The 17,666-nt window shown below is 52.9% G+C and overlaps 5 protein-coding genes across 5 annotated transcripts; 2 read left to right on the forward strand and 3 right to left on the reverse strand.

The window, feature by feature from the left end:
- Positions 1-2,034: 2,034 nt before the first annotated feature.
- Positions 2,035-3,149, reverse strand: PODANS_1_9680 (uncharacterized protein; the record flags this gene model as incomplete). Its single annotated transcript, XM_001908596.1, has 4 exons — positions 2,035-2,172; positions 2,227-2,720; positions 2,791-2,903; positions 2,989-3,149. 4 exons carry the CDS (start codon positions 3,147-3,149, stop codon positions 2,035-2,037), a joined length of 906 nt encoding a protein of 301 aa, XP_001908631.1.
- Positions 3,150-9,671: 6,522 nt separating this feature from the next.
- PODANS_1_9690 (uncharacterized protein) lies at positions 9,672-11,580 on the reverse strand (the record flags this gene model as incomplete). The annotated part of the gene is made up of 2 exons (XM_001908597.1): positions 9,672-11,200; positions 11,256-11,580. The coding sequence occupies 2 exons, from the start codon at positions 11,578-11,580 to the stop codon at positions 9,672-9,674; spliced, it is 1,854 nt and encodes a 617-aa protein (XP_001908632.1).
- A 266-nt stretch (positions 11,581-11,846) lies between these two features.
- PODANS_1_9700 (uncharacterized protein) lies at positions 11,847-13,366 on the forward strand (the record flags this gene model as incomplete). Its single annotated transcript, XM_001908598.1, has 2 exons — positions 11,847-13,040; positions 13,106-13,366. The coding sequence occupies 2 exons, from the start codon at positions 11,847-11,849 to the stop codon at positions 13,364-13,366; spliced, it is 1,455 nt and encodes a 484-aa protein (XP_001908633.1).
- Positions 13,367-14,083: 717 nt separating this feature from the next.
- PODANS_1_9710 (uncharacterized protein) lies at positions 14,084-15,363 on the reverse strand (the record flags this gene model as incomplete). The annotated part of the gene is made up of 2 exons (XM_001908599.1): positions 14,084-15,052; positions 15,112-15,363. The coding sequence occupies 2 exons, from the start codon at positions 15,361-15,363 to the stop codon at positions 14,084-14,086; spliced, it is 1,221 nt and encodes a 406-aa protein (XP_001908634.1).
- A 473-nt stretch (positions 15,364-15,836) lies between these two features.
- On the forward strand, positions 15,837-17,648 carry PODANS_1_9720 (uncharacterized protein; the record flags this gene model as incomplete). The annotated part of the gene is made up of 4 exons (XM_001908600.1): positions 15,837-15,859; positions 16,542-16,888; positions 16,950-17,061; positions 17,114-17,648. The coding sequence occupies 4 exons, from the start codon at positions 15,837-15,839 to the stop codon at positions 17,646-17,648; spliced, it is 1,017 nt and encodes a 338-aa protein (XP_001908635.1).
- Between the last annotated feature and the right edge of the window lie 18 nt (positions 17,649-17,666).

Genomic DNA, 17,666 nt, shown 5'->3' on the forward strand with positions numbered 1-17,666 from the left:
CGCAATGTCGACCGACTATCTCGAAGATGGCTTCAACATGGAGGCAACAGGCTAGGGGATTACTTGGGTGGATCAAGGGGGGCCAAACGAGCCATGAGATGGCAAATACGGTGGACTACAGGACAACGCTGTGTTTACAGTTGGATTCAACATGTTGATATCACAAAGACTGTTTAGGATGGAGGACTGAGATGCACGGGAGACATCAAAGCAGGGGGCTCCCTGCTGGGCAGGTGCTGTGGTGCTCAACGAACTTGAAGGCGTTCCGGACAGGATGTTTGCTTTTTACCCATTGTGAGTTACTGTATAATAATATACCGTAGTCTTTGTTTATCAGATACCAACAGCCACAACTCCATACACACCAGCCAACCACCACTCACTCCTGTCCTTGACCATTCGCCATCCGGCCCTCCACTCTTCCACCCCACCCCATCCATCCCAGCCCCCACCCACCCTTCATAACCCCATTTTCCTTGTTCTCTCTTTCGCACCTCGTCAAGGCAGAACACGGCTCGTCGCAGTCGTTAAGCGCGTCCTTGGCTGACTTAGAGTGTCTGCGGGGGAGAACCTCGCAGGCTTGGACACAGTTTCGAACAAAAGATTTAATCATCTCATCCGCTGCAGATTACGGTTGGAGAAGGGTCTGCTAACGAGTTTCTGATGATTATGAACATTATAAAAATCCCAAGACGGCGTTTTTTCGTGGCTGGCCTTGCAGATAGGTTCTGTGGGCAGCGAGCTTTTTTGTGGGTTTTGCTGCTGGTTGGGGGTCAGCTTCACGCAACCTCGAACCTCGTCAGTTCGAGTCCAGCTTCCAGCAAAGAGAGGATAGGAAAGGTCTCGAAGCAAAATCTCAGTTTGCCTTTTTCCAACTGAAGAAACTGTGAACCGCTCAATGACCTACAACGTTATGACCCACAGTTTCTTCAAGAAGTGAGCAAGATATGTATATATATATATATATATGGCTTGAGCAATCAAACCGAAGGCGTGGCATGTTCGACATGTCAAACCGAAGGGTCACGAAACAAGAAAAAAAAGGGTAAAAACTACCAATACCGGCTTTTTTCGTAACCAGCTTTCTACATTGTAGATAGCTGGTGAGCTTTTTATATTTAGAACAACGGTGTTCTATTCTTTTCCCACTCTCGATGGCGCTTGTGGCATACCCTCATCAAACCAGTCCGATTCCAAGTACCTTATGCCTCCCTTCTTTTTTAACAGCCTCTCCTCACCCCAAACTAACCCCAAAGCAGCCACCCATCACAACCCCCCCCCCTCATACCCCAACCAATTCCTAACCCAAAGTACTGGTGATTTGTCCGCAGCGCAACGGTCAAACACGAGCGCACTTTGGGGGGGTCACGGACGTATATTAAGCTGCCAAAAGCTTAGGATTCGCGTCTCTGTTGCAGCACAATTCTTCTTCTTCACCTTGTGAACCGTTTCATGACCCACAAGAATTAAGCGGAGAATATGCGGCAACATGAGGACTATGACACACCAGAGTGTCAAAAAACAGAGTGTTTAAAACCCGACGTAAACAGGTTTTTCGTAACCAGCTACCTGGCCAGTAGTTGGTGAGCTTTTTATGTGTCGCTCTCTTTTGCATTATTCAGGTGAATAGAAACAATTGAATTTCAACCACGTCAACTAACAACCCAAAATTGACTCCAACATACGAAAACACATGTTTGCTGTTCCTAAAACCATCAACAATTTTCTACATGTCAACAACCCTCAAATGAGAAGAGAAACCGGATAATAGATAAAAATGATGGATGAAGCTACGCCGGTAACATGATTGCCTGGCCATTTGCATCTGCCCTAGCTTTGACCAACTTGACGCCCTCCTCTCGGTTCCCTTTGCTTGTCCTTCCCCCCGTCCTTAACACCATCCTTGGGCCAGTTCTTCTCTTCCTCTTTTTGGTATCCTGTGTGCTTTGTGTTCTCATAATTTGTTGTTTTGTATGCGAGAGATGCAATGAATCACGCAGTGTAATTTCAATGACAAGACATTTCGCAATGTATCTAGTACACCTTCTTCTTCTCGTCGATGCTGAACTGGCCGGGGCCGCTGTTGACCAGCAGGAGGAGACCACCGACAATGGAGAGAATCTGGAAGAAATCGTACTTGGCGAAGTCCTTGTGAGGGTGGTGCTCGTGGAGCTGTTCAATGGGGTTAGCGACTGGCATTTTTTGCTGACTCGGAGAAAAACTCACAGTCCAGAAGTTGTTCACAATCACGTTGAACACGCTGAGAATGACGACCAACAAGGTGGCGCTGAACTTGGCCTTGAATCCAACAACAACCATCACGCAGGCGGCCAGGCCCAACAAGCTGACAATGATGCGGAGAACGGACCACTCGCCAGAGAAAACGAAGCCGATGAAGAGGAAGATGAGCAGAACACGACCGGCGAGCTGGAAGTACATCTTGCGGTCCTTCTCCTCGAGCTGGGGAAGTCCGGCAAAGGCCTTGGTCTTGCGCACCCACGAGTCGGAGAGAACCATCAGGAGACCACCCATGACCGACAGGTTACGCAGGAAGAAATTGAGGTCAAAGATGAGACCGTACCCGAGAGCCTGCGTGACAACTACACCCATAAGACCGCAGACGGCGTACTCGGAATGCCGGCGGATGATGACGAGGGTTGAGCAGATGGCCATGACGATAACGTTGGCGATCAGGAAGAGGTGGGTGAGACCGGAGGGAACTAAAAGACAAGGGTGTCAGTCCTATTGTCGCGAAGCGCATTGCACAAGAGTTCCCCTAGAGCCACGTACTGTGACGGTAGTCATGGAGGTAAAGAAGCTGGTCGTTCCATTGTGTTATTATTCTGAGAGCGTCTTCGATAAAGGTCACGACGATGAGGAAGCGGCCAATGGCGGGAAGGAAGCTATTCAGGACCGAGGTTAGCGATCAAGCCCAGACCCGACGGGAGAAGCCCTCCATATCCGGAGTAGCAATTGACTGCGACATACGGCTTGATAGGCTCGCTGAGGGTATCCAAAAGATCCTCAATCTTGCTGGTTTGCTGGCGGATGGTGTCCAGAGGACTCTGTTCCACCCTCTGATCGATGTCTCCGCCAAAGGGCGCCGGCGCGCCGATGCCGTAGCTGCCCTGTGCTCGCAATTGCGCCATTGAGACCGTGTCGGCGGGGGTTACTGGGGAAGAATGGTCGGGTCAGGCGATCGCAGTCCTGCTGGTAACAATCCGGTTGTTGCGAAGGTGAAGTTGTGACGGGAACAGCTTTGGATTTAAGGAGGGGTCCGCTGGGATTAGCTTTCGTGTGCAGCTTCGGGTGGATGTCGGCTTGGGCGACAGGGAAGACGGGGATATGGAAAAGATGAAGAGTGCGCCCAGGCAGAAGAGGAAGGATCACGGCGAGCTAATTCACTACCGGGTGTTGCGAGCGAGACGCTTGTGCTGGGGTTGGTTTGTTGGAGTGGTGAGATTTTGAGGTTCTGAGCTCGGATGGGTCTATCTACAACTGTGTCCTTAACCAACGTCAACCCACGGCCGCCGCAAGGAAAGGGCGAGGATCGTGGGTGGGAGGCGTAGTGGGGCGGTACCCCGGGCTTAGCCGCTACAAGTCGACGGTTCATCCCTGAGCCGTGCTGAACGCTAGGCTTCAGGTACCCTCTAACAGGAGCTACCTCCCCAGCCCCGCTCCAGGAGTTGTTTCGCCAGTGGCCAGATCGAACAAAATACCCGAGGCCGAAAGAAACCACCGCCTCGACCAGTACGCTTGTTTCTTTTATTCTTCTGTGGGTTCATTTCACTCTCCGAGAGATGCTAATTGTATCAAACGGGGCTAGGCATCTGTTCGGAACCCGCAGCTTCGGGCACCCAGCAAAGATGGACGTCATCGATTCTATTGGACAGCTTCAACCTCACACATTCCTCGAGGCACTCACTCACTCCCAAGACGTGATGCTATCAAATGGATTGAGTACCTGCCACTTCCGAGTAGCAGTTTATCTGGCCACACTTCCGCCGTATGTGTCCTGGGCGGACGGCTAAGTATGGATCCATTGCTCCAAAAGCCCGCAGGTGATGCGGGGGAGGTGCAGTAAAGGGTAGGTATCCTTCCGGGCGGAGACCTCGGGTCGGCCCACCGTTTCCGGCCTTCTTCGGAGGGTATAGCTCGGGCCCGTTCCTGGGTACCGGCTACCTAGCGCTGTTGCTCTAGATAAACTGCATCTCCAGCCACCATTTCCATTCTATAATATTCCTTGAAAATTGGTTGCTGACCTGACTGGACACTTCCCTCAATCAACTGATTGCGAGTCTGAGAGACGTGCTTAAGCGGCTGGCTTTGACCTCGGCCAAGACAAAGAGCAACATTTTATTGTGTTCTTTTATGCTGATCGTTTTTGTTTCGCAGAAAACTTTTCATAAGAGGAAAGAGCAAATTGAACTACAAGCGACGGCAAGCCTGAGCGTAGAAGCTTACTCACAAAGAGAAGGACTAGTCAAATCCTGTCATTGTGTTCGGGTTTTGGGTCGAGGCTTTATCTTTTTTGACAAGCAGTCAACACTGATTGGCCCCTCCCTTTCTTGTCAAAGATCAAAATCTTCAACGACCCAGCACAGAGACCCGGGCTTCTGCCAAGTAACATGAAATACCTACTACCGAACAGGCCGCCCCGAGCCACCGATATCTTTTCCCCTCATCGGACCGAGTCCCTTGACCTCTCCTTGTCTCCCATGTGGCAACGGCGAAGCCGCGCAAAGGAAGCAGCTCAACTTTCCACGCGTGATCTTCAAGACCATCGCCGACAAATCCTGCCAACTTAATGACCTGCCAGGGGGGAGGCAAGATCTGATGTCAGTGAAACAGACCAAAAAGAGATCAAAGTAACACGAACCACAGTCCAGACAATATGCCCAACTTATACACCAGATCATCCTTCAAGAATAAGCGCCCATATCAAGTGTTGGCCACATAGTCTAATAGAAACGAAACATGATTGTGCCATGACCACACAGCTACCGGGACTGAATTCCGTCGGGAAACAAGAACATCAGGCTTACCACGCCGTTGAAACGAGGTCTGACTTGACCCCCAAAATAATCTGTAGCCAACCAGAGGGTAAGACTACCACACCAAAGTCCCGTTTAGGAAGGCCGAGATGGAGGGTGGGGGAAGTCCAGTACACACACCTCTCCTCCATCAGAAAGACAGAATAAAAACGCCTCACCCGCGATGTGAAAAGTGGCAGAGAGGCGAGCCCGTCCGCCCGTCAACTTTACATATGCAAATCATCGTGCTCCTGTGTCTTCAGCGAACACATCTAAGCAGGTTACTTACTCACCTCTCAAGTTAGGTGTATGCTAGCGAAAGCCAAGAGCTCTTGATTAAAAGCTCAGGTACAGCCGTTAGTTGCTAGCTGAAGAACCAAAATCCCACCTAAATAGCCTGATAGACTTGCAGTGCTTGCGTACACACACATCCCCAGAAATAGCCCCCCCCCCTCCCTTGCTCCACTTTGGCCAAACTCCCCAGATTTCTGGTTTGAGAAGATCAATAAGCGATTCAGCGCGGCTATTTCATCTTCTGGAGGGTAAATGTGCCGTATTGGCACTTATATGATCACGCAACTAGACATCCAGATACGCACACTCCCAGCTGATGTACGCTCGGCAGTGCTGGGCTCTGCCATCCCAGATACAACCTCGCAAAGGCCTGATCAGCGACCCTCCTCCCACATCCCACCTCGTTTGCCTCCCGCATCCCACTGGCTTGGGCCAACAGCCGGGTCGGATTGGGAGGTGCGAGATTGGGGATGCAGGGTACGGGCTTCATCTCAATTTGTTTCGTCAATGTACCTCATCGTCACGAGATGAGAATAACTCGCTCGTCAGGGGTCAGCATCTTTGACGGCCCATTCGGCTTGCCTCATATTTTACAGCTCAAGCAGCTCATCCAACGATGTGATGATCGTGTAAATTTGAACTCATGTAATTCAAAGACTCGAGAGTCATCACGGTGTATCTAGCATGGAGTAACCAAACACTTGAAATTTACATCCAAGCCCCTAGAATAATATCATAACCAAGGACGCCAAACCCATGTCTCAATCCCCACCTTTCCCTTCCAGTGGTATCTACCCACCTACCCAAGATTATATACCAAGCAAAAAAAAAAAAAAATTCTTACTTCCTCCCCCAAGTATCCCCCTCAGGATACCTCGGCGGCGGGCTCCCCGTCACCCCCTGGCCACCGCCACTATCCAACTCAGCAGGCGCCGGCACCGGCGGCGGCGGCGGTGGTGTATATCCAAAAGGAGGTAGATACCCCGGCTGCGGACTCGCATGCGCAGAACTACATCTCCTTGTTAGCAACCAACCCATCTCTCACCACATCAACACTCGAGAGAAATACTCACCGATGCCCAAGCCCATAACTCCCCTCACTAAACCCCGTATGCTGCTGACTGACATACCCCGGTTGCGCACTCCCCGGCGGGCTGCTCCCCATCCCAGCATGGTATCCTCCCCCTCCACCGACAACCGGACTCCCATGTTGTCCAAACTGCCCATAAACCCCCCCATCACCAAACCCAGGAACGGTACCACCCCCCCCCGGACTCTTCGGATTATAACTAGCAGCCTCAGCCATACTATTCCCCCTCCCCGCCCCAGCAAAGCTCTTCCGATAAGCCTTATCAAACCCACCCCTCCTCCCACACAAGTACAGCAACACGGCCGCCAGTACGACAACCGCCGCAGCCCCAATCGCAATCCCCGCTATCGCTCCCGGCGTCAGCCCCCCTCCCCCATTGTCGTTGTCGTTATCGCCACTAGGAACAGGACTCGCCATCGGACCATTCTTAGCACTCTCAGTAGGAAACGGCTCCCCCGGCTCCAACTGGAGCTTAGCCTGACTGGCCAAAGCAAGCTGGGCGTCAAACGTGGCCGTGGAATTCGGGTTTATGACTCCGATCATCTGCCAGTCGGTGCAAGAGCTTGGAGCGGCGCAGTAGAAGAATATGGGGAGGGTGTCGTTTACGCGGACTTCGTAGGAGGGGGGCTATACAAAAAGGGGGTTAGGACAAGATGGGGGATGTAGAGGGGAGGGGGGAAACATACCGGATTGAGAATAGCCTGCGGATTAAACACCCCCGTCCAGAACCCTTCCGTGTTCCCGTTTACGTATTCGTAGGGTATGCACGGGAAGCCGAATTCTGCTCGGGAGACGCGGTGGCCGCCGGGGTAGAAGTTGAACTCTGCAGAGACAACAGCGTTAGTATATTGTTTGGACATGGGAGAGGGGGAACGGACTGATGATATCCCCAACATTGGCAGTTGTTTCCTTTGGTGTAAAGGCGTGCCCCTCAAGACCGACAGCTATTGTTCTTGTTGCTGGGGGGGTTGAAGTCGAAGACAGATCGGAAGCTGTTGGTGTCGGGGTTGGGACGACTGATGATGTGCTCAAATAGGTCAACTGAGCCATTGCTGTGGTTGAGAACGCAGCCAAAAGGCTGAGAGTATGTAATGAAACCATCTTGTGTGCTGATATATACTGGTGTATGAACACCAGGTATATGGAACTCTCCGTGTTGCAAGAAAAGAGCAAAACCAGAGCCGGTAAACAACCGCGGGTAAAACGGGAGGGGGCTTCTGTCTTAAAAGGTTTCCCTCTTCAATTGCTGACTGCTGCGCGTTTGAAGCCACAAACAGCGGTGGGTGGGCGGTGGTGTGGGTGTGGGTGTGGGCTATCTTCCCACTCGTCGAAAGGCGTAGCAAGATCAAGGTGGGGAGAGAAGAAGAAGAAGAAGAGAGGGGGGGTGTGCAGTAAGTCTGTCTGTCCTGGTGGCAAGGATGTCGGCACCGGGCCTCTCGATTGCTGGCGAGCGAGCCTTGTCCTCACTCGCAGGGAGCTGAGAGTATGTGCTCGATAAAGTCAGGATGCAGAACCAAATCACGGCAGTGGACCACAAACCTCCTAGATTTGGGGCAGCCGACCATTATGAACAAACCACCACCACAGATACAACCACATCAAATCGGGTGTCGCCATCACCCACACAGACAAAGAGGCTCAAAAAGTCGGATCACGGCTGCTGCCCCTGTCCCGCGCCAAGTGGAAGACAAGAAAACGTGGTGACTAAACAGTCACAAAGAATCATCACACAAAGGGGTCTAGACTGATGTGGCGGAATAGCAACATCAGCATAGCCTTGGCTGGAATCCCCCCATCTCCTACTGTCTCTTTCGAGATTCGAAGCAAGCCCAAAATTCGACGTGCCTGTTGTGAGCAGCAGCAGCAGCAGCAGCCAAGATAGTGAGATCCCTTCCTGCCAAGGGGCCCTCTTCATGGCCCGACAAAAATAAACAAATAAAGACATAAAAAGGCTACCAACACTCGTTGGAACCCCATCCCCAAATCTCTACTGTTTCGTCTATTCTCTCTTCTGGCCCACAGAACCAAAGGCGAAGAACCTCCGAGTAACCTCAAACGGCCCTTTAAATCTGTGGCTTGACGTCTGCAGTCTTCCAGTTCGCAGTTTCACCACCATATTGTCCCAAAAAGGCAGGTAAAACCAAAAGAACAAATCAAAAAAAAAACGTCAGCAGAAAAGTCCAGCCCACTTGATGGCCGCCAAGGAGGGACGACAGATCCAGTGGAGCTGCCAACTTGCCAAGAGCCCATCAGCCGATACGGATCCGCACATAGGGCCGCGAGGTGCTCGAGGAAATCCACGATTGGTCGGAAACATCACGACCTTCCCCACTTGAAGCTGGTCCAATCGTTGCCAAGGTCTGGCTCTTACCGTGTTGGGGATAGCTCTGCGAATCCCATCCTCAGCCCTGGGAACCCTGTAAACTTTAAAGGAACCCTCAAGAAGATACAGAGGCCGGCAGTTGCTTCACACTCAATACATCGAGACGGTATTTGGGAATACTGGACATATCGTTTGATTGTCTATGTGTATCGCATTGTACATGCCACGGATACCCGAAGCCGGCTGATGTTGGACTGGGGGCGGTTGACCATCATGTCATCCTGCGGTGAATATCATCGCCTAACCGAACTGTTGGTCCTGCCTGTGGCTTATGCCCGTAGGAATTTGCCTTCCTGCGCCGTCAGATAGGATGGTTCATCGATTTCGCTTGTGCTTCGAACAAGGAGATTGTGCCAAATTAATGCCCAATCTCAGCATGATAGCTAACCACAATATTGTTGGAGTATGGATATTTTGCTCTCATCGTCCCGTCCCGTCCACCAACCATCTCATGGCCAAAGCAGCAACAGCCGTCGGGAGCAGCGCTGGCAAGGACTTTTGGCTAGCGTCGTGGTGAAATCCGCCAGTCTGGATCCCTTGCGCCATCCCCGCCTTTGGATACTGTCCCCCCAACGCCAAGGTCCGAGCCTCCACATGTCGAAGAGGGATCCGGAGACAAAGTGCGACATGCCAATTGAGTCGCTGTCGTGGCATATTCCATGCTCCGGGTTGTTGAAGCCTCAACCCTGCCACGGTGAATGGCCGAAGAGCGATGGGGATCCTTCCGCTGACAGTTGGTGAACAACGCGTCCCGATTGGTTGTGAGGGATGTTTGTTTCCCGAGCTTTTCGACATCGAGATATGTATATCAAACCATCGGTGACGGCCGTCCACATATTCAAGAAATCGTCGACACTTCACTAGTGCTGATCTAGTTTGTTTTGGCCTTGCTCCTCTTGCCCGCCAAGGCCTGGGGCAAAATGTCACTCTGCAACACCAGTCTGCTAAAGCACCATAGATAGCACAGGGCGAAGCCAGCAGCTCCTACACCTACGTTAGCCACAACCCACAAGTCTGGCTTGTCCGAAGGCGGCTGTAAGTTAAGTTCGAGCACATGCCACATTGCCATGGCCAGGTAGAAGGCTCCATGAATCAAAGCCGTGACGATCTTCTTGAAAGATGCTTGACCGTCCAGAGTGTAGACGCTGAGCGAAGTTGGCGGTAATCCAAGAAGGTAGGCCCAGAGCAGCGTCAGTACAGCGTATGGCACGCGCAAGTCGACCCTCTGCAAAAGAGGGAACATGGTCCAGCAGCCCAGAATGTTGGCGAAACCAACCCAGGCCCTGATTTCCTTGCTCAGTCCCTGGCTTCCTGCCAGCAATAGTGTCATTGGTGCCAACGGAAGCAAGACGCTCTTTTCGTGAACCTGATAGCTGAACAGGAAAAAACCCCAAGCGGTTGTTGCGAAGGCCAGAGGGAGGAGATCCTTTCTCGGCCGGACCAGAAGGATCAGGTTGGGTGGAATGATGGAAGCGAGGGTCGCAATCAACGACATGCGCTGAAGCAACTCGGCCGGAAGGTGCTTGATCTTGACTACCACGTTCAAAGCACACCAAAAGTTGGCAACCTTGTCCTCAAACAAACCGCGGGCAAAGGGAAAGACCCGGTGGACCATCTGAACGAGCTGCTCCACGATAGGGTAGTAAAACGCCTTGGGGTCAAGATAAGCTGCCAATCCGTGGAACAATGGTAGTGGTGCTGGCTTTGACCGAATGCCCTGCTTCCACTCCTTGTAGGCACCGAGGACGAAAGGCAAAAGCAGAATAGCGAAAGCAATAACCGTAACTAGCGCAATCCTGATGAACCGCAACACGTTGATCTTGGGAGAGAAGCAGCTCCCAAGAAGGAATGCAAACACCGGGAAAGCGTAGTACAGCGCCATCTGCTTGAACCCAAGAGCAGCAACGAAGAAAACCGCAGACCACAAGTATCGACCAGCAAGCATGCTCGACATGCTCGCCACCACAAATCCAAGCATAACGGTATTGTACTGAAAATGGATATGATCGATCAGGATGTTCCCCGGTTGCATGAGGATGGCGGCGAGAGAAATCGAAGCCGACCAGCTCGTAACGCCGCTTAGCCTGCTGAAACGACGGACGAAGATGACGACGGCGGGGATGTAGATCAGGTATTCAGACACCATCACAGTCCCCCTCATGAATATCTTCAGGTTCGGATCATGTACACCGCGGGACTTGTAGAGGGCGAACCACGAAGGATCAATGAGCGAACCGATCTTGCCGCAGAGCCAGCTGTGGTAGGCCGTCAATGGTGGGTAATCGAGACCCCACCATTGCAAATCGTGAAAGTACCATTGCGTGATGGGTAGGTGTGTTGTAATTTCCATCCAGTGCCTCTGTGCCTCGTAGTCGCCGAACATGGGTGGTTTCTGGAAGCCTATGTAAACGTCAGTCTTCGGACAACATTTCAGAAACTGAACAGCGAACTATACCAGAATACCCCCAAAGACTAGCCGCCCACCTAAAAAGACCAACGACCATCAAGATTATGGGGAGTATCTCCCATTGCGACGCAGAGCCCCTGGCGGGCCAGAAGAAAGCTGCGAGGGGGAACGATGGGGCGCGTCCTGAGGATTCGACAGAGATCGAGTGGCCGAGGTTGCTGGGCCCGCCAGCTCCTTTGGCCTTTCGCCTTGGCTTGTGAGGTGATGGCGTGTGTCCTGCCATGATCGCCGAGTCTGTGGTGATTTCAACAAGAAAAGAAGTCCAAGTGCGCGTCTCTGGAACTTTTTGGTGCCGCTGACAGCAATCTGTCATGTGCTGTGGAGTTCCAATTCGTGCCAGGTGCTCCACTTGACAGGGGAGCTGCCCGTGGGGTTTCTTGGGGAAAGCTCCAATCTCCGGTCGACAGGGGTCCGTTTGCGCCCAGCGACACGGTCCGCCAGCAGCTGCCCGTGACCTGTGATGTCACCCCTGAAAAGAGCTGCCCCTCCCCTGATGAACCCCTCGTCGCGCCTATCGTGAAGCTTCACAACTGAGTTGGTGATGTTCTATTCTCTATATATGCAACGTCTCTAACCAAAATGCCTTACCCCTTCACCCTCCCCACCACCTCCTCCTTCTCCTTCTCCTCCTCCTTCACCTGCGAATCCCACCCCTCCCTCCCCCTCAACGCCAGCACCCACCGCGGCGTGGTCCGCGACACCCTCAAAAAGTTCAAACGCTTGCCCCCCCATTCCCAATTCCCCGCCCTCTCCTCCCTCATCTCCTCCCTCCACTCCTACCTCCCCTACCTCTTCGCCCTCGACGCCGGCCTCACCCCCCACCCTTCCCACCACCACCCCGAAGAAATAACCGTAACGCTCCTCACCGCCCCCCAAATCCAATGGCGACCAACCCTCTCCTCCCTCCCCCCCATCCCCGGCCGTGAGCCCCCCCGCCTGAAAATCACCTCCCTCGAATACGACCTCTTCTTCACCCTCACCACCCTCGCCGCAGCCCTCACCCTCCAATCCCGCCTCCACCTCCACCCCCTCTACCTAACCACCACCGCCCCCGTCGGAACCACCCAGCGCCAAGCCGCCATCTCCTCCGCGACCAAATCCCTCCTCGACGCAGCCTCCATATACGACTACCTATCCACCCGCTCCGAATCTCTTTCCTCGCCTCCCCCGTCGAACGACATATCCCCCCCCACCATCCGCGCGCTTCGATCCCTCGCCCTAGCCGAAGCAACACTGCTAGCCGTCCTAAAAGACGACCCTTACCCTGCCATCGTCCTCCAGCAGCGCAACGAGAATGACACGGAGTGGATGTACAAATCCCCCGACATTCCCAAAGTCCGCGCCCACCTCTTTGCTCGGCTCTGTCTTGCTGCTGCGGAGCACGCTAGCCAGGCTTATGCGCTGGTGAACAGCCACAAGATCAATGCTGATTTTATCAAATACCTTGATGACCTGAGGCGGACGGCCAGGGCGAAAGCCTGTCGGTTTTTCGGGATTGATGCTGAGCTGGGAGGGGAGCAGGGGAAAGGGATAGGGTGGTTGTGGGCTGGGTTGAAGGAGTTGGGTGTGGAGCGGGAAGGAAAACATGGCTCCTCTGGTAGTGGGGAGAAGGCAAAGTCGTCGTTGATGAAGGGGCTCAAAAAGGAGTGGACAGAAAGGAGGGAGGATAAAAAGATTGAAAAGGGGCTGGATTGGGGCGCGGATGCGGGGAGGTTAGAGGAAAGAAGGGTGATTGAGATGTTGGAGGGGAAGTGGGTGAGGCAGAATGATACGGTACGTTGTTTGCTGGGCGAAGGGATCATTGCAAATATATATATGGCTAACAACTTTCAAAAAAGATCATGACACAACCCATCCCACCCATCGGCCCACTGTTGGCGCAAATGCCTACCGGTCGAGAAATCCATACTGTCAAGCCCTTCCAGCCACCACTGCTTGAACCAAACGTTTTGGAGGCGATGAGAGCGCCCCCAGACAGGTCAGATGAATATGGGAACTACCCCAGTTCAGACGAGGAAACAGCTGTAGATTCCTCCATTGCGGGCGCCTTCCCCGGCACACAAGGGGAATACAGGACAGGAACACCAAATTATTACTAGCAGCTGACTGATATAATGACATTTGGGGACATGATCACGAAAAACTACATATATCACAGAGCCGGGGAAAAGCAAGCGACCGTTCTATACCCTTTTTTTTGTAACAAGAAAACATGATATCATTTTTGTTTTCACCATAAAGCGAAACCTCAAGACACACCTACCCCAAAATATATACCTATGAACCAATGCTCCCGTCTCTGAAAAAGTCCTAGTGATTCCCCTGTCCCGGTTTCCAAGGAGCCCTGACAGCCGGAATCTTGACTCCTCCTATCACTGTGCTGCCATATTTTTGTTTTATTTTTCGCTCGACGCCGCCCTTATTGACGAAGGCGGGCCCCTTCAAGCTCTTGTTCATCCTCCTCCTCTGATTCCTCCTCTCACTTCTGTTTTAGCCTCCTTCTCCTGCTGCTTCTTTCTGATTTTGTCAAAAGCCCCCTTTTTCGTGTCAGCAGGCTTTTTGGGCCTCTTGGGCCTTTCGGGCTTCTAGTCCTCTGGTAAATCTTCCGGCTCCTCCTCTGATTCCTCCTCTCGCTTCTGTTTAGCCTCCTTCTCCTGCTGCTTCTTTCTGATTTTGTCAAAGGCCCCCTTTTTCGTGTCAGCAGGCTTTTTGGACCTTTTGGGCCTTTCGGGCTTCTAGTCCTCTGGTACGTCTTCCTCCTCGGGGGTGTCACGGCGCTCTTTCTTCTCCTCAACGGGCCTCTCAGACTGCTGCTCCTATTCGTCATCATCATCATTAACAACCCGCCTCCTGCGGCGATGAGAAGCAGCCGGGGCGTCGTCATCATCATCCCCATCAGCATCCTCCTCCGGGTCAGCCGTCCTCTGCCTCTTCGCCCTCGGCCTCTCATCCTCATCCTCATCATCCAGAATATCCTCCTCCTCGTCATCCTCGACGACATCATCATCTTCGTCACTACCGACCAAAAACCCGTCGTCCATGTCGTAGTTGTCCGTGCGGCGCGCCCCGCTGGGAAGATCATCGTCAGAATCATATTCAGGACGGCGATGCTTCTTCTTGGCTCCGCCCGGCGCACCACGTTTCCTGGATCCTCCCGCTCCACGCCTACCCTCCAAGTCGCCAATGGAAAGAGCCCCGCCCTTGTACCGACTCCCTGCTCCCTCAGAGCGCGCAGCCGCTGTCTCCCGACGGCGCTGGTTCTTTGCCCGTTCCTTCTCGGCGAGCTCGGCCTCTCTCTTCTTGCGCTCGGGGTCCTCGTTGGTGGCGATGAGCCTGCTGGTGGTGCTCTCCTTCTTGTTCATATTAAGACCTGCCACCAGGCGGTCGAAGGCGGCATCCTGGAGTTCCTCGGGAGGCTTGATGGAGTATTGCTCGGTGTAGTGACCGACGATTAACAAGGAATTGGTCGTTAGATGGGCAGCTGCCGCGTATTCATGTGCATCCTTAACGTCTTGATACGGCTCATTAGGCGGTCCGACGAGTGAGTTGGATGTGATCTCGTAGTGATCGTCTCCGATCTGGAGGGTCGTGGAACCATCGCTCCATCTGTGAATGTTGGCATTGCTCTTAAGCTTCCCCGTCTTGTGATCGCGGCGCCACATGATTGATGGGATGGGGTTTTCGGAATTGGCATTGTTGAGCTCCCACTTGGAGGGCTGCCACTCGTCGGGTTTGTATTCCACTGGGTTGAACTTGAGGAAGTTTGGTACTTTGAGGTTGTGAAGCTGTTGGTGGGAACTATTAGTGATGCATTGGAGCCATTGATACAGAGACCCATTCTTACCGTGTTGTCTTTTGATTTTGGGATTCGATGCCGGTAGAGAGGGATCGATTCGGCCAGGTGGTGAGAGTCTCTATCCTCACGCGGGTAATCGTCCTCATCTTCGATGCGGTCACGGTCATCCTCTCTGTCCGATTCCAGGTCGCGATCGCTAAGCATATTGCCCTGATCCGACATCACCTCGTCCCCCTCGTCTCCAAAGAGGTCGTCACCACCCTCCTCGGGGAGGTCGATAATATCCTCCGAGTCGGACATGATGGAGGAATTGCCTGTTGTTAATCGGGTTTCTTTGGTAGAATCGGATGGAAAACGCTGTCGCGATCGAGTCTGATGACAGGTAAGGCGATCGTGATTTTCCTAACAATAAAGGAAAAGGAAGAGTGTGAAGGACTGTGGAGTGCGCTTGGAAGGTTTGCGGTTGCTCTCGAAGCTCGACACCACCGGCGGCGCGTTGCCGATTGGAAGTGTGGCTCAAGAACGCGCTAAGAAAATATCCGATAACGATAAGAATTGGCTTGGTTGGGTACATGTGGCGGTGCATATGGCGGGGATCCCCTCCAAGGTGGTGAGGTGCTGGCACTGTCAGGGGTCCAGGCGCTCCAGCAGCAGACCGATTCGATACAAGAAACAATTTCGTGACGGGGTTTAGTCAACGCTACATCGTACGAAAACACCTTGTTTCAACCTGTTTCCCGGACGGCTGCTCTCCAAACAAACTCACACCGACAATGTCCAACCTCTTTTTTGGAATGTGAGTCGCCTCCATCCGCTCCGTCTCCTTTTCCCCGCAAACCTCCATTTTTCGCCAAAGCCCTCCCCCCCCCCCCCCCATCTCGGTCCAGCGAGCCCAATCTCCCAATCCGCACCCAAGAGCGAGGCAAGAGCTTCTCAAACTCAACTCTTTTGTGTTTTTGCCCCTGTTTTTGGTTGATTTATACATCTGCCGCTCTACCAAGTGGTTGTCAGCGCTTGCTGCTTGCTGCTTGCTGCTTGCTGTATGCAAGGGTAGCTGGGAATGGGTTGGGCCCTGCAGTTACCATGCCGCCTCCCAAAACGTTCAGACCCGAGAACCTGGGTTTGATACAAACAACCCAGTCACATTCTCAGCTGTCGATCAAGACCACGCTGCTCAGATCTCCCTCTTCATGTTTTAGATTGGGGAAGAGATGGATATAGGGGCTCTGGCTCTCAGACCAGGCAGTAATAAAAGATCCACAAGTGTGGTTTGTTGCCCAACCGGGCACCCTTGGCTTGTTTCAAGTACAAGGCTGTCTGTTTCCTTCTTCTGGTCATCCAAAATAGTTGACACAAGGAGAAGGGGGGCGGACTTTGCTGAAACTATTTCGATCTTCTGGGCCTCTTGCATATATATTCTCCGCTCTACAACACACTAGCTCGGGTTTTAGCCGCGCTGACACATATATGTTATCTAGAAACGCCCGCTTCAGAGGCCAAAGAAGCCCAAACTCACCCGGTCCTGAACAGCAGCAGCACGCTCAGTCTCCTGTTCTTCCTCCGGAAATCCAAACACCCACTTCCACCACCTCAGTCAAGCTCCCACCACTTCCTACTTCGCCATCTCTGGCCGAGACCATCGGCATGGACCAATCAAGTGGCATGATCCCCACCGCAGAGGAGGTTTTGACCTCATATCACCTCCCCCCAACCAAGCCGCTCTGGCTAAATTGCAACTATGCAAAGCACATTGTCAAGGGTAACTTCTTGACCCTCAGCGCGAAGCCCAAGACTGTGGAGATGGGAGAGTGGGTTGCTCATCAAGGTAAGCTAGCAACATGCCATGGCGGTCAAGACAGGGGCCGTACATTGACCAATGTTCATAGTTGTTGACCACTGGCGAATGCTCGTAACATTCATCCGCCTGGTGCACGACAAGGAAGAGGATGGAACATCTATCTGCAACTCCAGAAGGTGTCCCAAGATGTCAGCCGGAGCGTAGGTGACACCCAGCAAGACCGTATCATCATCACCCACTAACAATCACCAGCAACCACTCCTTCACCTGGTTAAACTCCCGGCTCCAACCCGTCGAGATCCCAGCATACGAGTACCTCACCCTCGTACAACGATACATCTCTGGCAAAATCGACGACAACAACATCTTCCCCTGCGACCCATCCGGCGTTTCCTACGCCGACAACCCGGCCTTTTGCACCCCCGTCCCAGAATCCGGCCAGGAGTGGATCGGAAAGAGAAGCGGCTTCCCCCAGAACTTCATGGAGACATGCCAGACCATCTTTCGGCAAATGTTTCGGGTTTATGCCCATCTGTACTGGTCCCACTTTGACGACCTGTTTGCCCTGAACCTGGAGAAGTCGATGAACAGCTGCTTTAGCCACTTCATCCTGACGGCCACGACGCTCAACCTCCTTAAGAAGGCGGATCTGGAGCCGATGCAGCCGTTGATTGATTTGTGGGCTGCACTGGGGACTTTTCCTCAGGGGAGCAAGGCTTTTGAGGTGGCGAACTTGGCTGTGGGACAGCTGTTGGTGCAGAAGGCGGGTGGACCCCCGCAGAACTAGGTAGGGGGCGTTTGTTGG

The sequence above is a fragment of the Podospora anserina genome, chromosome 1, assembly GCF_000226545.1.
Source record: "Podospora anserina S mat+ genomic DNA chromosome 1, supercontig 2".
In the NCBI taxonomy this organism is placed as follows: domain Eukaryota; kingdom Fungi; phylum Ascomycota; class Sordariomycetes; order Sordariales; family Podosporaceae; genus Podospora; species Podospora anserina.